Source organism: Aythya ferina (genome assembly GCF_964211825.1).
Source record: "Aythya ferina genome assembly, chromosome: 7".
Taxonomy (NCBI): domain Eukaryota; kingdom Metazoa; phylum Chordata; class Aves; order Anseriformes; family Anatidae; genus Aythya; species Aythya ferina.
This window is the reverse complement of record NC_140302.1, coordinates 10,261,730-10,289,374: the sequence shown is the minus strand read 5'-3', so window position 1 is coordinate 10,289,374 and position 27,645 is coordinate 10,261,730. Positions and strand designations below refer to the sequence as shown.

General features: G+C 41.7%; 1 protein-coding gene across 1 annotated transcript in view; it reads left to right on the top strand.

The window, feature by feature from the left end:
- Window positions 1-5,700: 5,700 nt before the first annotated feature.
- Window positions 5,701-27,645, top strand: part of LOC311439598 (uncharacterized protein) — a gene marked incomplete at both ends in the record, with an annotated part of 94,256 nt that continues 72,311 nt past the window's right edge. Inside the window, 3 exons of the mRNA XM_084525491.1 lie at window positions 5,701-5,952; window positions 7,930-8,088; window positions 17,749-18,061. Of these exons, the coding sequence (XP_084381617.1) occupies window positions 5,701-5,952; window positions 7,930-8,088; window positions 17,749-18,061 (724 nt within the window). The remainder of the gene's footprint in view (window positions 5,953-7,929; window positions 8,089-17,748; window positions 18,062-27,645) is intronic.

The following is a 27,645-nucleotide window of genomic DNA, read 5'->3' as shown; positions in this document are numbered from 1 at the left end:
TTTCTTTTTATCCGAATACCCCAGATTAACACATGTACGTCTTGCAGCAATGTCTGTGCATGCAAGAATATTCAGGGATAAAACCAGAAAGTTTGTCTGCCTTTCTCGAGCACTTTGTGTGAGGTCCCAGCTAGAAGGAAAGCTCCAGCAGCAAAAATGTCTTGGTGTTCCCAGGCACGTCTACCTCTGGGACACTTGAGATGTTGGCATTTTTTGTTAGAGCCAGAAGCACTTTCTTTCAATCTGTTTATTTCATGTATTCCAACACATCTTTTCTACCATATTTTCAGGTTTATGTTTGACTTAAGGTTTTCAGCAGTGGGTATAGGAACTCTTTTGTTTGTACACTGAAAGTTCCTTATTTTATAGTCTCAAAACCGCCTGAAAAATATGGAAAATATCACCCCTATTTTGTGGCCTAAAAAGATGACTTGAATGCAATTAGATGGGTTATCCAGCCACGTGTTTTGTCTGCAACCTCTTTATAAATAGAAAAAGCATAAAAGATTGTGTCCTTCCTAACGGTGTCTACTGGTGTCTACTCTCTTTGTATCTGGCAGCTTGCCCTAGTAATGCTTCCATGGCAGAACTTTAATGGGAAGCTGAAAACTATTCAGAATTTGGTTTATGTTCATTTCTAGCATTTAGGATTCAATAAAATATATTGGAGGGCATATGCTACTATAATTTTTTTAATGCTGTGGAGCCCACTGAGAAGAAAATAATTTTTCCCAGGGTGACAGATTCTGTCAAAGCCTTGTTTCACTGCAGCAGGCATTGCCATAGTGGGACTGAAAGTGATTAAGATCTATAGCAGGCAACAGGTTTGAGGAGGAATAGTGTTTTCATTGTTTGAAAATTAATAATGGAAGGGTTTTCTGCTTTAGATGCTAATATGTGTCAGCAGCAAAGTAAAAGATGTCTTGGAAAGTGCTTTTTCTGTAGATGAAATGTATTGTAAGAAAACATGTTTTCCCATGTTGCAAGATTAAGTGAAAGGAAGACACTGTAATATCATTTACATTTAATCTCACTTTCCATTCTGAAAGAAGAATGGCTGATTACAGCCATTTACCCTGGGCGGGGGAATCGCTCCCCCGGCACAGGAATGCACTCACCCCAAGAGAGGGCTGTAGCAGGTGTTTAACAGCAGACAGCACAACAGTGTGAATGCTAACCTTGCTGCCAGGTGAAATGCTGTGCAGGTGAGGATGTCGAGTGAAGGCTAAAACCAAGCTGAAATTCTTTGTGTTAAAGAAAAATTGGATCCAGATTCTGCTCACCCTCTTCAGCCTACAGCTAAACATCTTCATGGTTAAATGCAGACCCCTGATCACTGATTTATTTATTTATTTATGTTTAAACTCACGTAGGTTGATTCCGCCACTTCTTTTTGAGCACTACACAGTGTTTCCCCTCACAAAGGAGAAGCAACAGGCACTAAAGATGACAGCAAAACTGAACCAAGTCCTAAAAGCAGAGCAGTGTGGGTCAAAAGCAAATCAAAGACCGTGTCACTGGAAAGGTGATCCAGCTGCTTCTCTAACGTGTATTTACTTTTGCTTCCTTTCCTGCTTCGTTTGCCTCCTATTATATCTCCTCCTTAAGTACCTTCTTACCCCATTTCATGCAGAGGATGCACAGATTCTTTTTCTAGCCTTAAATCACGTAGTTGGGATGTCTGCGTATCCTCTTCAGGTAAGATATCCTTGTCAGGTAAGACACTCAAAGCCAGGCCAGCCAGCACAAAAGAGATCTGCTCCCCAGTCAACAGAAGCATCAAAACAAATGTCTTAAGCGTTCATTGATTGGATGCTTAGGTCAAAATTGTGCAAGCCGTGTTTTGTTGCTTCTTCAGTAGGTATAAGGTACAAGATATTTGGAGCAAGAGGTCAATTTCAGCTGGGATTGACAGATGTTTCTAATAGCAGAAGGCATCTGGGAGGTTTTAGAATTATTTATGTAGATGGTACTGCATGGTGTACTCTAAGCAATCACGTAAAAAATCTGCAGATCTGAAATGTCTGGCTAATTGCAAAGACAATTTTATGCTCGCGTGGCCTCTGAGTGCCTGGGGCTACTGAGGGTTGGTTTGCCAGGTCAGAGCTGCAGGTGAGCAGTGAGCTTTGGCTGTATCCTTCCTTGTCCCCAGCACTAAACCTGACATGGTAGCATGCTGCTCCTGCTTTTTACCCACAGAAAGATTGCTCTTCTTCCACACATCAGAACAGTAAAAACCAGGTGAATGAGCCACATCCCTGAAAAGGATTGCACTGTAATGGCAATGATGTGCTAAATTTCACATCATTCTCTTTTCCTGTAATCAGTGTCCACATCTCCTAAGCCTTTTCCAGTAACAAAAACCTAATTTGCATTAATGTCCAAACTTTGCACACGCCAAAATTCTTAGTAAAAACCTATGCTGTTAATGACTTCTAAAAAGTCACATAGGGAATCAATGACATGATCAGGAAGAGCCAGAAAGCCTGACTCATTTGTTACTTTCCTGGTGTGCTCTTAGCTGATGGATACTTGCAGCCACAATAACCTGCTCCCTATCCTAACTGCCGTGTGTTTCCTTCAGGGAGCTGCATATTTAGTCTCTTTCAACTCCACTTTAGTACACACAAAACATAATCAAATTCAACCTAATATCTGTCAGGAAGGAATAAAATGAAAATTACAGATAGGTACTCAATTTACAATAATTTATGGCATTACTGCTGTGCTTACTATCTTCCAGTGTGCGGTTCTAACTCCAAGAAATGGAAAGCTTTGTTTGTTATTTTCGCCATTTTAGCTCCAGTAGGAATTAATGCATTGCCTGGAGGTAATGAGTTTTCAAATAGTTCAAGAATATTTATTTTTGTTAAACCCCACTCTGAAAAGGTAAAATGCATGCAGCAAACAGGTCGAAGTTTTAAAACTTCTTCCCAAAGTTCTTGCCTTTCTTTAACCACAATTGAATGTTTCCTTGCTTTAGCATAACTATGATAAATGATCCATAAAATGTCTGTGTTCACCTTATTCACATCACTACCTGCACTGAAAATTACCTCTGGGGAGGAAAAGAGAAGGAGGGAAAGGAGTCATAGCTCTCTTCAGCAGCAGGCACAGCATTGGTCTTGGTGTGGCTGTCACCATCACAAGAAACTCATGCAGAGCTAAGAAAAGGGAAAAACTCCTTTCCTCTTCCCTACCAGGAAATCAGGGCCTAATCATGATAAAATATCCACTCTACAAAGTAAAGCTTTTTTATTTTTATTTTTATTTTTTTATTTTATTTTATTTTATTTTATTTTATTTTATTTTATTTTATTTTATTTTATTTTATTTTATTTTATTTTATTTTATTTTATTTTATTTATGTTATTGTCAAATTGTGCCAAGATATGGTTGTCAGCTTAGCATCTTGCCCAGTGCTCGCTTCTTGGAGCTACTTCTGTGCTTTCAGTGATGACCCAATGTAATGCAACTCATGCTGTGCAGTACTGGGGGTGGTAGGTGAACTGCTGTCACTTTGGGAAGGTTACCTGGTATTTTCAGTTCAGTGTACAGCCAGGAGTTTCCACGGCTGTTACAGAACTGTCCTTACTTTTAATTCCTCCCTTTACAACCACAGAAGTTCTCTCCTGCTGCTTTTCTCATCTGTTCATATAGGTGGGGGTTGGTTTGGTTTATTTTGTTTTCTCAACAGCAGTGCTGCTGTACCTCACATACTAAAGTGAATTTATACTCCACCACCAAACAGGCAATTCTGGATGTAGTTCAAACTCTGAAATCTGAGTTTGTGGGAACAAAGAACTGATGGTAGTAGTTCAAGTGCTTGCTTGAGTCTCTTCAAGTGAACCAAACAACAAAGAGGTAAATTACTGAATCTATGTTAGCATGAAACCAACACTTATCATTACAGTTCATTACTGCCATAATTTTAATTCGTTCAAAGGACACTCTCTGATTTATTCTGCTCTTTCTTATAAATCTGATGATGAATCCCTTTCCATTTTTGCCAAATTGAAGTTCTATTTGGTCATAATTCCTACTGATGAATTGGAGGACTAATTTCAGTAACAAATGAAGATCAGGAAAGCGATGATGTATACATCAGTATACATCTTAATATTGATGGCAATTGTTTTGTTATCAGTTATTATTATTCCTATGACATTAGGTCATTATGAACTTTCATGTGTCACTGTATTGAGAGAGAATCATGATTTATATGTGGGGTATTTGATAACTATAACAGCAGATGGATCCAATTTTAGTTACTTGTTTTATTAAATGAAATGCTATAACTTAATGTAAGGAAAGGTTATTTTTTACTGAGGAAAAGCATGAAGCACTAATGGTTTGTTTATCACTCCTGTTAGTGGTGTGATGTGTTCTGACAGATCCTTTACAGCTACTGTCTCATTGTAACTGGTATACCATTTTTTCTGTGCTGTACTTGTAAAGGTGCAGGTAAGTGATAGCTAGGGTTAATCAAATGGACCATTTGATAGAAGCTTTTTGTTGCAGTTTTTAAAGCTGTTTGGTCAAAATGGCCAGAAGATTCATAAAACAGCCTCCTTAAAGGTCAGACAGACCCATTTAGCATGTGAGAGTCCTCATCTAGTGATGACTGGTGTCACTGGTAGTAGATTTTGTTGTAGGTCTGTTGTATTAGGAGTCCTGAACACAGGCTATTGACAACCCTTTGCTTTGTAACAAAAAGCCATGAGCTCTTATTAGTACTTTTTCATTAAGGAAGATCTGTTTGTTTTCAAAAGTTCTCTACTGGTAAGATAAAGTTCTTCATCCCTAAACCTCTAAAGAGGTTTTCTAGAAGTCTCTGCTACTTAATATTTAACACATTTCAGTTGTTGCCTCAGTGCCCGTGCACAGGAGAAGCTGATGGGGTCTGAAAGCCCAGGATTATTGCCAGCTGGGAATTATCAGGAGAGCAGTGCCCATGCTGCAGAGGAAGAAAATAAATGCAGAGGTTATTAATAGGTGAGAAGTTCTTTCCCTCTTCCCAGATTAGCAATCAGTCAGCCTTAAAACATTTGCATAAGACATAGCGGTGAAGCCAAGGGTCTGGTGTGTCGCCGTGCAATATTGCTGTGCTTTGTAGCGGCTCGTGAGGAGGGAAGGGCAGTGGTGCATGAAGCTGCAGGAAAACCCTTTGCAAGCTCTCTAAGCAACTGGAGCTCTGAAGCAACACCGTATTAGATCATATTAACAGTTGTAATTGCTTAGTAAATACTATGGGTACACTGAAGGGCATGCAAATAGTCTAGTTCTCCACAAAAAGCTAAGAGTGCTTGAGGTGTACCTGAAAACCTGATAATTCTGTGGTGATAACTTCCAGAACACAGGCGATGCTAGTGCCTAGGGTCTGTCTTTAATTGAGTTGAATTTCACTGCTATGTGAAAGATTTGACTTCTCCCACTGGGCCAGTGGTGATGGAGAGACCTCCTTATTTTTTCTCTCTGACAAAATCTTTTCTCTTTTATTACTTCTGTTGTCATGAGATACGATTCCAATTGTGCTGCTCTGATGAATATAGAGCCTCTTAAGATACAAAGCAAACCTTTTTCACATGAAGTGCCTTCTTTCTCCTTTCCTTACTCGTTGGTCCTGTTTGTGCCTTGTCCCTCTGGAGTCTGGGCAGAGCAGGAGAGGTCTACGGGCTGCTGTAAGCATTCAGCCGCAGCATGGGACGCACCTGCTTTGGGATCTGCCAGGATGTAAATGTGCTGTACGTTGGCATTGCTGGTGGGCACAGTAGCAGTGATGCTCAGGGATATGTCTTCCTGATTTTGGCAGTGCCTCCCTTCAGAAAGCCTGGATCTCAAACCATCCAGCTTGGTGCAGGTCTGACAGGCAGGAAGGAGGGGGAGAAGGACTGCAATCCCAAGCCCGCCAGCGAGCAATTAATGTCCAGAGAGAGGAGCTTAAAACCCAAGGTGAAAAAACATTGCAGTGCTGTAGTACATGACTAATAAAGGAGACAAACATTGTCAAACACCCACGGTACGTTTATAGGCTTCAAGTTTTGTAAAGTGGATTAGAGACATTTGTATTCATTAAGGAGATGAAAACCTTTTCTCTGCAGCTCAAGTATTTTATTTAAAAAGTTTGAATTTTATGGGTGGTAAAAGAACCATAAACAGAGCAATGAAATGGTCAGAGAAAAAATGGCAATTGTGTACACTGCTTTTAAAAGAGCCAGAGCATTTCTTCTTCTTAAACCCCCATTTAATGGATGAATGTATTATTTAAAAAGATAGATGATATACATGATAGGAAAAAGCCCTGGGACTGGGATCTTTCTCTTCTTTCTCTCCTACTTATAATAATTTGTCTCTCAGTAGCAGTTAGAGGCACTGAGACTGAGGCCTCTGTGAGCACTGCAGAGACACAGTCCCAGCCTGCAGCAGGGCCACGCTGAGTGGAAAAGTTTGGGTGGCAAAAATGGAAATAGGGCCTCTGGTTTAAAAACAGCCATGACAGTCACAGGCACTACTGATGGGAGACTGCAGAGCTTGAAGCAACCCCTTTTGTCTCCATGGCCTGGTATGGGTGGTGCTCCCAGGACATCCTCCTTGTCATCTTATTTACTCCCTCTCCAGGTCATGCCTTCTCTCTCCTCTCCACTTTCCCCTCCCTGTATTCCCCTCCTGCTCTGTGATTTCTCTCTCCTTGGTTCTCCTTCCCTCATCTCCCAACAGCTCCCTGCCTGTAGCCCTCAGCTTCCTTCCTCTCCCCTTTGGAAGCTGTCAGGCTTTTTCCATTCCACCGTCTTCTCATCATCCACCCACTTCTGTGGCATCACTTTAGTATTATTTGGCAGGTTTGAAAAAGGGTGTATAAAATAAATGACATTTATAACCTGAACATACGAGTAGTTTGCTAAAGATCTTAATTACTTGACAAAAATAAGCTAATCAAGAAGGTTCAGTAAGAATTAATTGTGTTGGGGAAGCCTGGGATATTTTTTCATTTTTTTCTGCACCTGATTGGGCCTTCCAAATGAGCTGGCAGGTGTCTTTTTAGCAGGCACAGGAAATTGAAGTTTAAAATAGATTGGCTGTAGAAACAGGGTACTTTTTTTTTTTTTTTTCTTTTTGTGAGAGCAAAATAGGAATTTAAGTACAGTCAAGTTACTGTTCTGAGAAGCATTTATTGGAAAAGTCGCAGAAATTCCTCTTAACGCCTGCAGGAGTTAGGACTTGTACTACTTTCTTAAGGGTACACCTATAGCTTATGGTATACTGAGTTACCTTTCACTGTGAATCAAGTCTCTGAACAACTGCCCTGCTTGAAACTACTTTGGGGGAACACAGCTCAGGTAAGGTGCAGATCTGAAATGACATTATGAACCTTTACTTGACCCATGAGCTCTGAAGGTGCAGATCTGACAACACCAACAAAGATGGCTCTGTCTGTCCCCACCAGCCCTCCTCTGTACAGGATTTCATCCTCATTTCACTGTTAGACTGTTTCCTCTCATATGTGTTTAAACAAAGAGATGGAAGGCAGAATCTTCTGCTAAAAAGTAGATGAAAGTGAGGATATTCGTGGCTGTCCATGAAAAGCAATTTTAAATGTATAACAGAAAAATACTGATGACATGGAAAGAGAAGATATGCAAGAGGTTTCTGGTGTGTGTTCCAGCTCCACAGCACAGGCTCCCTCTGAACAGGTCACAGTTGTCTGTTAATCCCTGGGTTAACCATCCTTAAAACTGGGACTGAAGCGTTTCCTTTTCCATTTTGTGTGCCTTGTGTACTTAAGTTGTAAACTTGTTGGAAAATGGTCTGGCTCTTGTTAGTACCTCATCTTCTTTCTCGTTCTGTAGTAAAATGGGGAAACTTTAACAGAATAAGGAAAGTCATACTCTCTCAGTGCTATTCTTTCTTTCCTCTACTTGTAATTTTCAGGATAAAATGCTCTCCAGACTTCTTTCTGACTGCTGCACGTTTGAAGTAAAAGCACAGATTCTCACAGCTCGCTCCAGCAAGGACGAAAGACTCAGGGCCAAATCCACCCTGGAGCTAAACCAGGGATATGCCCATTGTTCATCCTGCTGCTTTTGCAAAGTAGGTTTCTTTTTGCAGTTGTCTGCGATTATTCCCAGGGATCTTCTATTGCAGGTCACAAACATATGCCAGCTCAATGGTCCTTCAGTTTATTTTTCTCTTCCTGCAAGGTAGTCATTCATCCATGGAGTAATTTCTTTAAATGAGGCATTTTAATCCAAATTGCCAGTTAATACCTGCAGGGCCAGCTTCCCTCCTGATCAGCTCTGGAAATTAAGGGAAGCTTTGAATGGTGCCATAAAGTTTTGCTTGCAGAAATTCTGAAGGACTTTTGAAACAACAAAATTGGAAGGGCAAACTCTGAAGCTTCAGACAAAATGCAAAACTATGGGGGAGAGGGAGGGGCAGGCATAAAGCAAAAGATTTTTAGAAGCAAAATACCAGATTCGCTTTGCGTTCAAACCTGTTGGTTTGGTTTCTGAAAGATACCATGACTAAAAATGAGGATGAGGTTTTACTGTGTTATACTTGTTCATTAACTTAGAATCAGTGTTCTTTTTTTTTTTTTTTTTTTTTTTTTTTTGTGGCCTTTTCTCTAAAATGATCTGATTTTAGTTCTGATTGTTGTCCACGTTACGGTAAAGCCAAATGATCACCCCAGTTCTTCTAATTTATGTGTTTATGTAAAAGTAGCTACTGTAGTTTTTAGTCAAGCTTGAAAGGAAAAGGTCAAGGATCTGTAAAATTTGTCTGGGTAAGGTCCACTTGAGTGTCTTTCCTTTGAAAACCTAAGCCAGAGGTTCAAGCACCACCTGCACAGCCCACCTTATCAGACCAGATGTGGAATTAGATGGAGAGCTTCCTTCTGTGTAATTAAGTTCCTTTGACTTGATTGAAAATAGTAATGGATCCCAAGGACACGCACACAAAAAAAAATATCTTATAAGTCTTTTATGATATCTTCTGCTGGATCTGAATCAATAGGATGACTGTTGCATCCTCTTTGAAAATTAGGGGGGAAAAAAAAGGCATCCAGTAGAACACAGTGCAATGACTCTTCTAAATGGTGGTGGTTGTCCCAGTACAATATTGAACTAGAAGGAAAATGCATGGACACAAGCCAAGATGAAGCAAACAAACTAGCTCACTCCATGTCCTGGTGCTCTGTTGGGTCTCATGGCTTCTGTAACCTGTGAGAAGAGAGAGCTCCTGAGCTTTACGGGAATTGGGCAGCAGATGGACTTCAGCGGTCAGTTAGATTACGGAATTAGTTCTGAGTAGAAATAAACAAGGCCTGTAAGTAAAAAGGCTGTAAGTTACCAGTTAGTGTTGTACAGTTAAAAATGTCAGTAATTGTTGTTCTCTAGCCAGCCATTCGTGGCTCATTCCTTTTAGCATTGTTACGGAAGGAAAATTGTGACTACCTGTTGATAATCTCTGCACAGTCTGAGGACTTTGCACACCGTTAGACACGGGGTGGGGAGTTAAGCCTGTTTACATTTTCTTATGTGTAAGCCCATCCCATGCCACAGTGCCATTCCATTTATTGGATTCCACATTTAAGCGATCTGTCCATAATTGCAATAGAAAATGTTCAGAGCAATTTGCCAGGCACCTATCTGGAACAGTAAGGATGTTGAATAAAATATGATCGTTGTGCTCTGAGCACCAATAATAATAAGAGAGCTGAGCATTCTCGCTTTTCAAGTAAAATATAATTGTTTCTGGAATACATGTGTTTGAAAGAAACCTCTGAGTGCTTTAACTGATTATAATTTATTATTATATTTTGACCTTGGAATAATGCAATTACATAAATAATGCAACTACGGAGAAGGGATGGGTTAAAGGGAGATTATAATTACATTCAAAATTGAAAAATCTTATCATATGCTTTCTGTCATCCCAATTAATTTAGCTATGGTTGTATAAATACAGCCTTCTAAAAAGGCCATTTAGCTCAGGATGGATAATAGATTATTGCAGTTTTGCTTAGAGTTTTGCACAACATGTAAGTGCTGCTAAACCCACACACACACACACACACACACACACACAAATCACAGAAATTTAAGCAGGTTCTGGTTATGATTCACTCTTTTACCCCTTTACAAACATAAATTCAGTTACAGTATCTGTTCAGCTGTCTGAGACTGACCACTGTGATACATTCAGTCCATACTGTGATTCATTCAGTCCAAAATAAAATTTACCATCCCCTTTGTGGGTATCTTACCCTTCAGCTCAAGCTGATGGTGGCTAACAGAGCTCTCTTAATTTTCTCATTTTAAGCCTTCCTTACTACCTTATTTTACTGTGAAAAATACTAGTGCCCTGCCTCCCATTTAAACCATAATTAGACATTATTTTGTATTGGACATTTCTAAGAACTGCAGGTATTTCTTCTCTAAGATATGGCCTACTGAGTGCATCCTAACAACTAAAATGCTTTTTTTTTTTTCTGAGCTCTTGCTCACTCTTTATGTCTTTGATTGCTACAACACTGTTTTCTTTGTTCTCAACAAGTATAATCATTCCCCAAACTGCTGCTGAAAAGGTTTTTCGTCTAATCCATTACTTTTCTGTGTCAGATTCCTCTCTGCATCCTGGCTCCATCTTCCCCATCCCATTATTTGTATATGGCTTTTAGAGACCCTCGGCACCCATCTGGTGCTTAGGGTCCAGTTCCTGCTGCAGAGTAAGCTAAAGTAACCCAGTTAGATGTGCAAACGTGTATTCATGCCTCCCGCCCTCAGCAGGCCTTGGGAGGAAGACCTCATAAGCTTCCACGGATTTACCTCACTATTTGCCTTCAGGTGCCCCTACCAGTGTGGAGACCTTCTGTACACTGCAGGTGGGAAGATACAGTGCCTCCTGGGAGTGAGCTGCACGCTTAGCTCGGGAGGAGGCATGTGCACAGGCAGCTCCCATGGTGCAGTTAATGTGCTGTGAATCTCATGGTAACTTGTTCCTGTAGCTACACCAACAGACCTCACCTGCCAGCCCCACGTTTGCTCTGAGCCAGGCTCATTTCTCTGGTTTGCCCTCAGTTCACGCACGACAGTGGAATATTTAAACTGAAAGGAGCTTTCCGTGTAGTTAATTATTTCATCGTAATGTTTCTATTCATTTTTTATCATAAAACTTTTTCCGTCAAATAAAGCCTTAAAGGAAAAGGGGACAAAGTAAAATCAAATGCTTTCAATTGCTGAAGCAAGAAATCTGCAGTGAAGCTTCTGCTTAACAAAATGGAGAATTAGAAAGCATGTTTTATTCTATCATAAATTAAAATTAAGGGAATGAGGGCCTCATTTGCTTAAAGATTGTCTATTAGTATTCACCTGGTGGCAAGCAGCCTTAATCTCACACCATTAATGAAAATAGAAGCTCATTAAATAGTAATTCTTTTTAATAGCGACAGAAGCCTGGGTCTGAGCTGCACTGCTTTAAGTTCTCGTGTAAATTGTGCATGATGATCACCAATAACAGAATTTCTTGTACCTCTCCCCACTCCGAATAGCTTTCATTCCTCGTGTAATCACTCACGAATGCCAGACAGGGAAAGAGCCTTGCAGATGGAGGGAAGAGGTTTTACCACAAGAGTCCTGATGTTAGAAAATAGCAAAGAAGCTGCTGAATTCAGAGCAGGTGAAATAAGCAACAGCACCTACTGCTTTCCCCTTTTGAATCAGATCCCCACCACCTTTGTGAACAGGTTGTTCAGGGTGTTCAGAGACCCCCAGGAGCCTTGGTGATAGCATTCCTTGCTTCTGGACAGGATTGCAGTGGGCTTCTTGAATTTCTCTGCTTGGCAGCTGCTGCTAGACCGATCATCAGATATAGCAAGTCCCATCCTAATGATTATCCCCCTCTAGCCATTGCTGTGCCCTCTCTTCCTCCAGATGACTAAGTCATTAACTCTGCCTTAGAAACAAGCATAGGCTAGTTATTAGCACTACATGACTATTCTTATGTTAAAGTCCTAACGTGATGGATAGCGTACTCTTATGCTCATTTCAAATCCACAGCTGAAATTTCCATTTAATTTGAAATGCTAAAAAACGTTCTTTGCTCTGTCATTACAGTTCTCATCTGTTCCACTGCTTTGCATGGTACCAAGCACTGTCTTCATCTCATGCCTGCCCTCAGCTGAGCTGCTCGTGTCTCTTCTGATGAGCAACTTCAGGCTGTGTGGCCCTGTTCCTCACTTAACACAATTCTATTCTCCCTCCTGAACTATTTCTTCTGTTGGGCCAGGTATCGTTTTTTTTCAGATGTGCACGTGGGATGGTTGCTTACTGCTACACCCTAGCCACAGTTAATTCAATTACTGCCAGATTTTCTGGGCCTCTTGACATTGCTATATATAGTTCCTTAGTAATAATATTATCAATTATTTAAATTTTAATTAGTGCTTGAATTAATTACATGATCCTTTACTTCAGGGGGAAAGAGATCTCAGTTTCTGCAATTACATGACCATGGTTTGTCCTCAGAGGCCTATGTTGTATTTTAGCATCATTGCTAATACTCATAAAATTGCTGTCACCCAATATATAACACTGGTGTGTTATATATAATACATATTATATATATATATATAAAATAAGCATTGCTGCCCTCTGATTCCTTCCACACACCCACCTGCTCAAGGTACTGGGCAGCAGTACTGCAGGAAGGTACTGGGGGTTATGTGCTACTCACTTAGGTAAGGTCCTTAGAAAGATTTTTCCATGAAAAAAAAAAAAAAAAAAGGAATCAGAGCTCACCAGGCTGAGCAGGAGCTGAGCTCTGGGCTGCAGTGCCTGAAGAGGCAACTCTAATAGAAAACCTGGCTGGGAAAGGTTTGTGAGCAGATGAGAGGGAGGCTAGCATGACAGCCCAGTAATGACCCTAGTTAGCTCTTCTGTGCTTCACTCCCTGTTGCAGATTGTAAATAGCTTTTTACAGTTAAGATCTGCATCAGTATTTGTACTTCTGCTGTGTTATTAGCTATTGCAGTTGCTTTGGGTGACAAAATCCTCTTCTGTGTTTAGCACTCAGTGTTACAAGAAGTAGATTAGTACCCTGTCATGTACAGCAGAAAATGCTGTGGCCAAATACAGTGTATATGTTCTCACCAAGTGCACTATTAATGTTCCTGTGCAGTATAAATACTGAGTTTGTTATAGCATCTCTGCTGTGGGCAGTTCTTTCTGGGATTGTATCAAGCCCTTTTCTTTTTTTTTTTTCTTTTCCTTTGGTGGAGGATATTCCAGTAATCAGTGTTTAGGGGATTTGGGGTCAAAATGATGAAATGGGGTATAAGGAAATTTTTTTATTTCTTCATTTCTCTCTGCCACCATGTTCTTCAGTAACTCCAAGGGTTTTGATGATCAGTTTTTTCTTTTGTGTGCTGCTTTGCAATTTGAAAAAGGAGTCTGCCTGTAGATAAAGCAACAGGGAGAATTAATGTTGCTTCATATTTTCTCTGCATGGAGCATGGTGAGTAAAATGTTAGTTACAGAGGGCTAAACCCTGCTGGAAGAAAGGATTTCATCCCTTCGGTCCCAAGCAGCAGAGCAATTCATCCTGCCCTGGTTGCCCCCCTGCCAACAACATAGTATTTCACTGCAGAAAGCACCTGTAGGTACTTAAGACTGAGAGCACCATTTCAGTGTAACTGAATTAAAGTGACAAATTAAAAATCATTTAAATTACAGCTACTCTCTTGTTTTGGGGGAATGATATGAAGGGTGTATTTAAAGGAACAATGGTAAAGGAGCTGTAGCTCTTCCTTCCTGTTCTGTTATTGCCATTTCTTTCACACACACACACGTCATCTCTGCCCAGCCACGTGGTACAATAGCAGCTTTTGTGGGCAGCCTCTTGACCACATGGCCAATGTGTCCACTGCAGGCCACTGATTGTGGTGATTCTCACAACCTCTCTGTATCCAGTCTCTGAGATGCAATGTAACAGCACATCTCACCCATAGAGCTGTACATTTCCATTGCCCAGGTACAAAGACTATTCATAAAAGAGTAAAAACTAATTCTCTAATTATGATGATAGCCATGGGTGTTTTTCCTTGAATTCACAACCAAATTCTTCTCACTTCAAAAATATATGTAATTTTTATAGCTAACTAAAAATAGTGAAACACCAAAAACAAGTGCAGACAAATGCAGGGAATGATAATGTCATCAATAGGACTATTTTCTGACACAGTACTACACTGAAAGGAATGAAATGCATCCAGGATGTAGATTATTATTTATTTATTTATTTATTTATTTGTCTATAAAGTAACTAAAAGCAAGCAAAAATTGTCATTTGGGCCAATGGGTTTTAAGGGGAAATATAAACATTCCATGAAAGGACATGCTTTTCAGTACAATAAAATAAATAATTTAACTAAAATCCCGTCTTTCTACTGAGAGTGGTTCCCGTAGAAGATAGTGAATAAATCCTGTTTCAGCTGTCCAAAGCCCGTGATGATCATAATCACAAAAGGAATGAGAACATGAAGGAATAATGACAACATCATAAAACCTTTTTGGAGAGATTTTCTTGTCTGCTAAAAACCTCCACCACCTCATTCTGCTTTGACTTGAGGTCAATGGCTCAATTCCTACTAATTTGGATGGGAACCACAGTCTACCTGATTTGTGTTAGAAATATAACAATTCATACAATTGTAGTTGTTACTCCTTTTCTTGTGTGGATGTTGTTGTAACCAATAAAAGTATTTTCTTTGTGAGATTCAAACAAAATATCAAGCAGTGTCCTACCAGTGGGGGTGTCACTCCTTAGCACTTGCATAGATTTGACTGCACTGAGTGCTTCAGAGGAGCTGCAGAGCTCTCTGTCTTAGCCTGCCTGCAGTAAGGCATGTTGTTTCATAACTGATTTTGTAGGCTTGTATTTTGCAGGCATGTCATGAGATCTTTCATGTGGTCATAGTTTACATTATTTCTGCAGAAATACGTGATACGCTGTGATCCACAATGCAGTGTGCACATCTATTAAATATTGCATGAACACCAAAGCCATGGGGAACATAAAATATTGAATCTGAACAAACGGAAAGCTCAAAATAGGGAAATGCGGGGCTTTTTACCTGTAGGTTGCCAGTTCAAAAACCAGCTCAGATGAGTGCCAACATGACAGCGGATGTAACTTTGTAGGAGCCCACGGGCTGAAATGAATTACATCGTCCAACTAGTTGCATCACACAAGCCACGGATCTTTGTGGCACTGTTAAGATGAATCATTGTTTCTGTAGAACAGCCAGGGTTTAAAAAGACTCAGAGACCATGGGTTTTCCAGACATGTCTAGAACTGGGGCAGAGTTTGAAGACTTGAATATGGCACAGAAGTTTCCATTCTCCCTGCAGAATGAAGCAGCTTTCCTTCTCCAGGAAGCCTGTGCTGGCACTTCCTACAAGGGGTGTGAGACAGTGGCGTGGCTGTGCTGCCCACCCTGAACACCTTTCTCTTGGCTGCTTGATCTTCTCTCAGCACAGTGCACATCACCTTGGGCTCTCTACTCAGTGCCTCCTGCTGTGGAAGCCTCTTTCTGACCCAGTCTCACTCCTGGCTCTTCTTTACTGTTCTCCCACCGTTTTCCTTTAGTTTTTGGGGCTGTTCCTGCCTGCAAGGGAGCTGTCTCTTAAGCTCAGGAGATTTAAAGCTGACATTCTTATGACCTTGACTTGAGAGGCCCATAATGAGAACTCTTCCACAATGACTGCCCTTTGCATCTCTTGCCTGGGCTCGTTGTTCTTCGTTCCTTACTTTCTTCACCTGTGAATTCCTTACTCATATCTGCTGCACAAAAGCACAGTCTTTCTCTCACTCTTGTCATCTTTACTGACTTTATCAGAGGGTCTCCTGGATGGTGTGATACGAACATAACCATACCTATATCTGTATCTGAACATGTCTGTTTTATTACAGTTCTTCTGTAGATGCCATTTTGTAACAAACAATGCTTTCGTTCCTCCAAATCTCAACTACAGTAACTAATATAGCTGTCATATTTTTATTATGGCTTCATAAAGCCTGTCCTTTAGGCTGTAATGGAGAGGTTAGAGTACTGATATCTAATACAATAAACCACTGTGATGAAAAATCTTGAATGTATGATTTTTTGAAAGTGACAAAATCTGTGTTAATTTATCTCCTACTTGATATCGAGGAAGCTGAAGACACAGCCACCACTAATGGGTACAGTTGCTTCTTTTAAGGTTGTAGTGTGGCAGATATACATAAAATTTGTGTCTTAGGGGAACTAAATCCTAAAAAAAAAAAAAAAAAAAAAAAAAAAAAGTTAACTTATTCTTTCTTGTGTATAACTGGGCAAAAGAGCAAGATTGGTACAAAAATGGTATCCAGTGGGGGGTCAGAGGATACTTGTGGCTCTTGGGCTGCAGTTGTCATAGGTGTTGTGTATATATACAGATCTGGGGGGTGAGGGAAATCTGAGTGTCCTTACACAGCTGAGGTAGGGCGCTATATTAATCTCTCCCCCTTTTTTGTGATTCCATGTCTTGCAAACCTAAGGGAAGAAATCGCACATCAAAAAGCCATGAAGGAAAATAAAAACACCTCAGAGATAGGTCACATACGGATTTTGCCAGCCCAGCAAAATGCATTTTGTAAGGATCTAAAAATCATCATCAAAACAGCTGGCTTATTTATTCTGCCAGGTTCACGAGCAAGAGAGGCTATTCCAAGGGATGGCTGTAAAACTGTTTTTTTAGAAAACGCAAAACTGCTACACCTGTGGTTTGCGTCTATTTTGTGGCTAAAAGTCACATTTGTTTAATGACTGCGGGGAGAGCCAGGGGACATAATGGCAAAAACAGATTTGATTTCTCTCTTTTTAGCTGAGCCTGGGCAGGCAGAAATGGGCACCTCTGCTGTTCATTGTAGAGCAGACAGGCAGAGGCACAGAGCACTTTGGCATCTAGTACATCCGCCGCTTGCCTAAATTTACAAGCAAATGAAATTTGTAAGAGCACTACAAGGAATTCTGAGTGGATCCCATTCCTCTGCTGTAAGGTTGTTATGCGGCACAAAATTAGGCAGCCTCAGCTAGCAGCTGATGTCGCCAGCACACATGAGCCCTAAATACTGCACAGGCTGGAAGAAATTCCCCCATTATTCTCCAGCTTGTCTGCGGGGGTAAAACAGCAGCAACAGAAAAGTAATAAAACTCAGAGACCAGAACGCAGTTTGTGGCTGCAGCCTGGAAGCCCGCACAGTGTGGGAGGCCACATGCTGGGCCGCTGGGCCTGCCTCAGCGTACCACAGGAGAGTGGGGCTTTTTGGTTGTGCATGGCTTTAAGCAGGGGGAGGAGGAGAGTGTATGTGCCACATGGATGGTGTAGAGTATGTTGTTGAAGAGAGCTGGCAAAAAGAAGAGTCTCTGGAGAGGTGAACAGAGGGAAGGGTGTTTGTCACTGAACAGGTGCCCCCTTTGGCAATGAGCTCTCCGTGAGGTGTGGTCTGACTGTGTGGAGGCCAGTGCAGCACCAGCCATGGAAATGATGAACTTTGGCTAGTAATTTACACCAATTGTCACACCACTGCTTCCTTTAAAACCAGTGCCCTCGTGTTTGTGACATTGGTGCTGCAGTGCTGTGGAGAGGCAGCAGGTGACCAGCCCCTCACATCAGCTGGGTGGAGGAGGAATTAAGCTGTGTCCTAACCTGGGCCTTGTTTTAATTACAGAAGTCCACCTGTCCTGAAACAAGGAGGCCACAGGCACCCTGGGATGGCTGGCATTCCTTCAGGGCCTCACCTGGCAGAACATGGTGTGTGTGTGAAGAACTGAAGCTGTGGCAAGCAGTCAGGCTGGCATCAGCCTCTCCCCTGCCTTGGGGAGCTCCTTCATCCCGAGCTGCCCCTCTGAAAGAGCCCGGCACAGAGCAAGTGTCCTCACTGCGTGTCTGCTGGAAGGTCCAGGATTGTTTTGGTGCTACAGAAGGTGTGAAAGCAGGTACATTTTTGTGTGACGTTGCCACCAGCTCTTCAGCGGCACTGGGTGAGTAACAGCCTTTCTGTCACAGTGGCTGTGTGGCCTAGCAGCTCCCTGCACGTGTGGGCTGGGTTGAAGTGAGATGGAAATTCCAGGGTTTTGAAAAAAATAAATACTTTGTTTCATGTCAGGTTGAAATGATTTTTTTGTTTTGTTTTGTTTTTAATTTTGCGTCCTATTCAGGTTGTTTAACCAGTTGGGAGATTGTCTGGGTTGTTTGTTTTTCATCTTTTTGAAATAGATCAACTTTAAAATGGAAAACAACATGAAAAACCTTTTTTTTTTTTTTCAAGAAAAATGATTTTCTATGTATTAAGATTATATTAAGAGAAACTCTTTTTTTCCCTGCCTTCACTCGTGTAAACAATTCACTTAACTATATATGAACATAAAGGTAGTTTGTGTTTGTCTCCTATGTCCTAAAAACTTCTTAGAGTAAATCTTGCTGTTTGTTTTGGTGGAAAAAAATGTCCAGCTCTTCCCTTCAGTCATGTTTTCTTTATTTACTGACTTGTGCTCTGGGAGTGTTCAAGTTCACTTGAGGCTACCTATGAAATACCTGTGAAATTCAGTGTGTGTCTGTCTGAATAATAGATGTTCTTTCAAAAAAACATCAAGAAAGATTTTCAAACCTTTTCCACAAAAAAAAAAAGTTTCAGTATTTTTTTCATTGAAACAAAAATCCAAACTTCATTCACAATGAAACATACTATTTCTTTATATGGCGTGCTTTTAATGTTCTTTTGTTTTATTTTAAATAAGGTTTACGCAATTTTGAAAAAGTTAAAATCACAAACAACTGGTTTTCATTTTGAAATTACACTTGAATGCATTCGCCACATTTGCTGATGGTGTTGAAAGCATTTTTTCATCAATGACACATTCAGAGGAACTATTTTATTAAGCCTTGCATCTTAAAACCTTTTATACTTCGTATGTGATATTTCCTAGCACATTGAACCATAGATCATGAACTCCTTTGGGCAGTAATTAATTTCATTTTGTGCCTGATACAAGTTGGTCGTTCATGTTAAATGGGAAGCAAAACAATAAATGCTTTGATCAGTTTTTCCGGAACATGCTTACAACCACCTGAAAGTGGTTCATCAAAATGATTTCTCTGACAATATCTTAATCTCTCCTTCCAAATTTCCTCAGCAATATTACAGTCAAGAATTCGATAATTCCATCTATGCACCCAAGCAAGACTTTTAAAATTATTTTTGGATCTTATATTTTCATGACTGAACATCTCCCAGACAAAATTTAAGAATAGAAAATGGTAGGATTTCTAAGGTATTTAGGTTTGAGTTCTCCTCTTCCTTACAGAGAGGAGTCTTTGTCAGGCGGTGTAGTGATAGGACAAGGGCTAACAGCTTAAAACTAAAAGAGGCACTGGCTCAGACTGCCGAGAGCAGCTGTGGATGCCCCATCCCTGGTAGTGTTCAAGGCCAGGCTGGATGGGTCTTTGGGCAACCTGGTCTGATGGGAGGTGTCCCTGCCCATGGCAGGGGTTGGAAGTAGATGATCCTTTAGGGTCCCTTCCAATTCAAACTGTTCTATGATTATTTATGGAGATGCTTATGAATATTTCTCACAAAACCGCTAACAAAATTATACTGTTTTGACTACCAGAAAACATTGAGGTAAAAATTCTGTTCTCATCCAAAATTTTCAGCTTTATGTTAGGAAAAAATAAAACTGTGAAGGGAATAGCTGCTCTAATGCTTTAATTTCAGAAGCATTGCTTCTCTACTGTGTTAGTCCGTAATAGTGTGCCTGCACACTGAAGATGCAGAAGATTTAATGATACATAAAAGCTGAGGTAGGATGATAAGGACAGAAAGATTGATAACAATTGTTGCTACTCTGAATTGTTGTACTTAACAGACTTTATTTTTTGAACAATGGATGTCAGGCAAATAATAAGAGTGACATGATATCCGAACAATTTCCCTGTACTGGCCAGATAAGCTGGAAATGCTGGTAATTTAATCTATGGGTGTTTTTTTTTTAATTGACTTTTCATGAATAAAAAAGCAATTAGAAAAGGGAGAACTTGGTAACAATAATGGCTGTTAGGACTTCAAAGAACTGCCACACTTTTCAGCTTTGAAGGAAGTAACATCTTGCAACAAAAAGAAGAAAATTAGGGAATGTAATGCTTGTTCTGCTTTAATGATGTGTTGTAGTTGCTGAGCTGTTTTAATAATCATATCCTGCTTACCATTTAGTGTTAGGCTTAGCTGTGAATGTTAACAGTGGTTTGGCTCTCCTGGAACGTCAGTCACTGTGGTGTGTTTCATGCAGCTTGGGGACTTGCACTCCATTTGTGTAAATGGGCAATACCCCTTTCTGAGGGAATGGGTGGTGGGGCCTGCTCAGCTCTGATTAGATAAGGCTTTCAGAGCACCTGTGAAAATCCAGCATAGTTTTAGTGTCACTTATGTGCTGCAATGGTCTGACAGCAGAGCACTGGATGAAGAAGCTGCTACAGACTGTCAGTTTCCTATATATCCCTATATAAACATCCTCAGATACTAGAGCAAGTTTTTTTTTTTCCTGTTGTTTGTGTACCGTTTACATGCAAACTGAGCTACTGCAAAGTAGCGAGAGAAGCACCAGCCAGGAAAAAACACTCCTCCCCGGCAGTCAGCTGTTAGAGGAGGAGCAGCAGCAGTGGCTGTAAGGAGAAAAATAAAAAAGATGCCTGGAGAAGGAGAAACTGAATGCGGGGCATTCTGGGGGGTGGGGGGAGAAGAGGGTCTCACTGTGCCTTCCACCTCAGGTGACTGACGTGCTGAAAGGGTAACTTCTCTTGGAGATGTGTGTGCCTACAACAGCAGCCAGGATCATGGCATGCTTTGCTTAACTGCAGCTGACTTCAGGGACCAGAGGGCTCTTTGTTGTGGTTTTGTGTGCAGCCAGAAGGGTTTGTCTTGACAGGGGACAGCAGATTGACACCTACCTGAAAATGTCCAAGCTGGTGATTGCAGTTACGGAAACACCGAGCAAGGAAGGGTAGCATGTGTGGTCTTGCTCACTGACAGGCTCCTTTTGTGCACTCATCGGCTCACATCCACAGCCTGCCTGACATTGGCAATAAATAATACCAGCATACCTTGGCATATTTTCAGCGATGTACATTTAGGTACATCACTTCTTTTCTGACTAGAATTGTGAGGGTAAATGGGTTACAGCGTGAATCAGACATATCGTGGATTGTTCCTTCTTATATTTAAAATACAACAGGAAGGCTTTTTATATTTCTTTTGGTGTTGCTAATATTGAAGTAATGTAGATATTTTTACACACGCACTGGAGAGCTATTTTTTCTTATTTTTTTACTTCCAAAAACTTGTCAGAAGTTGCTTGCTGTGACTTTCTCTTTTCTTTTCCATTTCTAAATTTATTTGGCGCCCATGAAAGCTGTTGGATGAATAGTGTTGCGTATCAGATCACAACCCAAGCAGCACGTAGGCTTTCTGCATCTTGCATGTGTTTTTTGCACTGTATTTCTGGGAGAAGGGGAATTATTCACAATGAATCATTTATCTGACAAATTTTGCCTTTTCTGTTGGTCTGGAAATTGCCCAAGCAATTTTGAAGCTCTTGGAAGCTAATGCAAGTTATTTTTTTAAGCTATCCACTGAATGAGATCTGTGAATAGCACTTTGTCTGAAGATTGTACTTGATAGTCGAGACCTGAGATTACAGTTTAAATAGTTTAATAGGTTAGACTTAAAATGATCCTAAAAAAATGGCACACTTATTTGGACTTTTAAAAATTCATGGGTATAGTACTAAAAATGCATAAATGTGTCTGAAGCAGAACCTGAGAAACTAAGGCACAATACTGCTGATTTAGCTTTTCACTCGGAATTATGCAAAAACCAATCTGACCCTTTTGTTCTTAAAGGTGAACTGCAGCATTTTGGGGGGCTGGGTTTTTGCTGGGGTACCTGCATGTTTTGGTCTGCTCAGGTGCTGTTGCTGAGGAAAGGACTGCTCCATCCATGTGCCATGGGCACCACTGGCGACCTCGCCAATGAGGCACTGGAGGCAGTGCCAGGCTCCTGCACAGCTGAGGAAGGCTCGGGGAGGCATTCCTCAGGCCTTCCCTGAACAGCGTGGTTTATGGCCTTGGACATAACCAAGCAGGACCACGGTTTCTTTGGGACCGATCGTCTGATGGCAGTGGCTCAGAGACAGCTGTGCTGTGCCTGTAGGTCACCCCTCCCAGCTGGCCGGACAGACGGCACCTAGGGGAGGCACAGGTACTTGGCAAGTGCTAAACAGTGCAACTGGTGTCACCTCTATATTACACTTTCTAATTACAAATCTCCTTAAGCCCTTATAGCTTTATGTCTTCAAAGTGCTGTGTGAATGACTAATTAAATGAATTAATCATTAATCCACCTGGCATAAAGAACAAATGTTCCTTTGAAGTGATAGGGCATTTCCCAGCCCCTCTTGTCTTACAGAGGAGGAGAAGGCGACTAAATGGAGAGGTGTGTAATTGGAAGGACCTTCGCCAGCTTGGCTGAAGGTGAGTCCTAGTGCTTAAGTTGCTTCAGGACCTATAAAGATGTTTCCTTGGAGTTCCCTGGCAAAATAGAGACATCCGTCATGTTCCTGCAAGGCAGCCAAGTCAAGGCAGCCAAGTCTGCTCCGCCTGGTGGGGGGCACGGCTGCTGGAGCCCTTCCAGCCGGCAGAGCTGGGACCTGGTAACCACACGTTAAACAGCTTCTTTAGCCTTGCCTTGGTTTTTCAGCTTCTTTTGAAAGCACAAATCAAGCCGGAGCGTGGTTCCAGGTTTCCACAGAAGCCTGGGAAACTCTGTAGCCAAGCTTGTTGCAGTCTGGACTTCTCGTATGCTGTTTGTGTCCTCAGTCAATGCGTGCAGACGTGAGGGTACCTGTGAATGTGAAAATGCAGATTTACAGTTCCACGCTGCACTAGGCAGATTGGCACATAATAAATTCATATATTTTATAAAAGCTTTGCTTTCAAATATGTTTGTCAGCTGGGGCCTGACACGTTTTACCTGTCTTTCATATCCCCTGTAGAGTCAGCTGCTGGTCTCTGAATCCGCAGCCAAGCAGAGCGCCTTGTGTGGGAAGCTGGGTGGCATCTTGCTCTTATTTTGGCATTTGTTATCTACAAGTCCTGACTAAAGCAGGACAGCTGGGGTTGGTGTGCCCAACGTAACTTTTTCCTCTGTTTGTCTCTGAATCTGTCTAAATTCTACGCCTATCCTTGATAGTGTTTCTTTTGGCTTCTACTTGTGTGTTATGTACACTTGCAAGTGCACGTTGTATTTTTCTCTTTCTGTGGTGTCATCACACCAGTGGGAGTGATCCTGGACTAACAGAGGTGTGCAAGTAATTCACATGGGGGAGGAAAAGGAAACAGCGTAGCCTTGCTGAAGAGATGTGTACCCCCCCAGTTACCCCACCGGTGCCCATAATGTCATTTGCATAGTGAAAGAATCCAGTCTGAAATGGGAAAGCAAACTTCAGCTGCATGCCTACTAGGAGTTGTTATGAACAACGATGGAAAGGGAGAAGAGTATCAGGTACCATGACCTTAAGCTCTCTAAAGATAGAACTTTAATAATGCTGAGAGGTTTGATCCTAAAAATGGCTTTTGAAAAAAAAATCTCCTTGTTTAAGTGGAAAAGAAAGCTGTCAAACTCGTGTTGACTGATGCTGAGACAGGGCAAGGAGGTTGGTGGTGGTTATAGGAGGACCGAGACGGGCAGGAATGAGTTCTGCTCCTCCTTCCCTCGCATGACCCCCATCACAGGGCCCGATGCTGGGCGAGCTGCGGTCCGGCCATGTGCAGCCACTGGGGAGGGGCGGTGGCAGCGGGGCTCCCGAGTTACTGGAGGCTCTGACATCCAGCCTAGGAGCCGCCTGCGGTTCTGGAAACCGCTTCTCCTGAACCAAACAAGCTGCCACCAGCAGGGACCTGAATTATTTATTATTTATTTCTTAAATTCATAAACAGAAATGCAACTGTGTCTGGGATGAGGCAGGGAAGTCAGCACACAATAAGACCAGTTCCACACAATGGCTTCTGACAAAGACAAATGCTGTCATTTGAGATAACAAAACACAGACCCTGTAAGGAAGACAAAGGACAGTCAGCTAAGCATATTTAAATTTTGCTCGATGTGTTAGAGATGCGACTCCTGAAGATCTCTGGGCTGTCAGGATTGATGCTGGGAACTCTACAGGGCTCCCCTTGGAGAATGGCCTGGTTAGATGACTAATGTTGGAGGATATCAGTCTCCCCTATCTGCATACAGACACGAATTACTGCGAGATGCAGAGTACTCCCTGATCAAGCTAAGCACTAAGGCATGGGGACAGGTGACACATCTGAAGTGAAGCGCTGGTCCAGAGAAGCGACTGAGTCAGCTTGCTTGAGGTGTCTGCAGAGATGCACTCCTGTGGACGCCTTTGAATGCAAAACCCCTGGAAGTTATACTTCACTTGTTCTGATTTCCTTTTCCCTGGCATTTTGTTGTTATTTCTCTTTACTCGTAGTATTATTCTGACCTGCCATCTGCAGATTTTCTGAATCTTGAACAGTAGCTGTGACTTTGCTGTGGGAACTCTGAAACTCATTAACAGAAGGACTTGGCTTTAAGCAAATGTCACATCGCATTAGTGTAACTCTCGGACACTAGTTTGCTCTCAGCTTGGCCCATTCATTTGAGCAGAGCTTGAAATACCTCCTTGCTGCATCATAGAGATGTTCTGATGAAGCTGATTACTTTTGTCTGCATTTGTTTTGATTGATAACTCAGGCAATTATTAGCATTCTGCACACAGCAGGAGCTTTTCTCGGCTCTTGTCAGCAACAGAGGACAGTGGTGAAGGGGAAGGGAATTTGTAAGCAGCATACCGGGGAAAACAACCTACAGGGTCTGAAAGTATTAATGAGAAGAAGTGCCACTATAATTAGATGCTGTGCATGTGGATGGTACATACATACTACATTATGCTCTGCTTGAGGTGCAGCATTGGAGTCTTGCAGTAATCGGGATGAAGATATCTAAGGTGTGCTAGCAGCCTGCCACAGCATGCCTTGCATCTGCTTTTACAGGTGGAAGGAAAGGGAGAACAGAGCTTTGGCATTTTCACAGATAGCCCCTGAATCCTGTGTAATGGCTCTTCCTGGGCCACCTGTTAATCCTTCATTCATTATAATGACTGCAGAAACAGCCAGGAACCCTAGTGTTCTGCAAAGGTTGCTAACGTTACTCTCGGAGCTCAAAAAAGGGTATGTCTTAAAGCACCAGGCTGACTGGTAGAGGAGCAGGAGGGGGGTAAGGAGGCTTCAGACCTCCCCAGTGTACCAGTGGGTACCCTGCTCTGGCATTGCTTGGCATGCTTTGTGCCCTGATTGTCTGCACAGCCTCCTCCTCCCCCCTGTTTACGTTGGAGGCTATATCCATCCCCGATGCCAACACTCTGGCAAATAATCTATTCAATCATTGTATCAAAGGAATATTAAAGCCATCGTGGCAGAAAGCTGAAAAGCAAATAAACCCTTACTATGCTTGATGTATGACTCTAATAGTTTGAATTTCAAAGCAGGCTAATATCTCTTGATAATCTGGATGCCTGTTTTGGGCCAGGAGCCCAACTGAAAATATCCCCAAGTTCCTAGACCGCAGGAATAGCAGAGAAAAATTAAAAAGCTATGAATACGTAAATAGGTAGGTGGAAAGAAAGCATAGCTCTTGATTCCAACCTCCAAGCAGTAGACTAAGCAGGGATTGTGTTTTCTTGGCTACGGCAGGCATGCACAGTAAGCAGGCAGGAAATGAAAGATGCATGATGAGTTCTTCAGGGGGTTTGAGCAACTGCAGGATACTGAGGTTAATCCTGCAAGTCCATGACTGGACTGACGTTTGCTGCTTTTTGTTTAAATTATGGTCCTGGTCATCTTACTGACGGCACAAGGTCAGCTGAGAGGTGGCAGTAGCCAGTGTCTGCCTCAGCTTATTGACTGCCCAGAGCGTGCCCCAGCTCAGCATGTGTAATATGCAGAGCTCCTGGGCCTCACATCCAGTTTCTGCCTGCTTGTGGACTTCACAGTTTCTTTCTCAAGGCAGACTGGGGCTTGAGGGTCTTTCAGGACTCAGCCTGGAGCATGGGCTCTGCCTCCTGTAAGCACAGCCCTGCCACTGGTTTGCCATGAGATCTAAATCACCAAGACTCAGTTTGTTCATCCAGGATTTGTATTTAGGGACAAGTGGTGAGAACTGGTGAAAGGCGCGTCCAAATGAGGAAGATGTCTGAGGTCTTGATGTTCCTCCATGGTTACTAACAGGATTGCACCTGGTGGGCTGTCAGCCCAAAGTTAATAAAAGGGCAATGAGGATCTTATCGCAAACAAGCTTGTTTGGGGACAGAGAGCAAGTGTTTGTCACTGGCCTGAATTTTAGGGGACTCAGGTGACAGTTTGAATGAGTCATTGATGTGCTGCTCCACTAGGGAAATTCATGCAGTCCACTATCAATTTCCCCTGACGTTTACAACCCTCATAGGGTTTCTGGTGTTGGTTATTCATTACCAGGCAAAAAGAATTTGATTTTCATACTCCTTAAGTGAGACAGAGTTGGAGAAATGAATGAGACAAACAAGGTCACCTCTTGTGGATGGTTTTGTTAGTTACTTTCTGTGCAAGTGAAATGGAATCTAGTAGTTGGTTTCCTTATGTCATTGTGTCTTTACTTTGCCTCAGATTAATGCGGTTTTTTTGTTTGTTTGTTGAAATCAATATTGAAGACAGAAAATAGGGAAGAAGCAAGAAAAGGCGCACTTCCCTTCAGAGGGAGCACTAATTTAGTGATGCACAACTGCTGACTTCTGCCGGGCTTCCAGCTCCACAGTTCGGTATTGATATGTACTCTTTTGGCATTAATACTATTGTTAAACAGTTGCTACTGGGGCTTTTCCAAAGTGGGCTCCTGCGTGTGCCAGGGTAGGTTTCTTTACACTTTTACTGTGCTGTGGTTAATGATACTGAGTGAAAAATAGTCTTTGGGATGACTGCCCAGCTCTGCTTAAATGTGACCATCTCAAGGGGAAATCATCATGTGGCAGCTCTCTGGATGAATTTTGTACCTTCTAGTGAAGGATGAAGCATCTCAGTATTAATTTAAAGTAAAAGTGAGTTGTATTCTCCTGAAACAAGAACTTAGAAGAAAGTAAGTTCTTAAGGACTTTTTTTTTTTTTTTTTTTTTTTTAAAAAATCTTTCCAATTTTTGAGAAGTTCCCAGAAGTCACATAAGCCAGAAGATTCTGCTCTCACAGAGATGTGCAGGGCAGTTACATACAGAGAAAATTCTTGCTGGGATGCACTGGCTAACTAGAGATTACCAGTGTCCCCAGTGTAAATCAGTGTAAATGGCAAGCAGGTAGAGGATTTTTATTTTTACCGCAATTCTACTGAGAAAAGTCACAAGAAAGAATTCCTGTTATCCACTCCACGGTTGTCCTGTAAAAAACACCTTTAAACTGACCTTTTCGAGTCTGTTGTCAGTTTGCATGGGTCCACTGTGAGCTA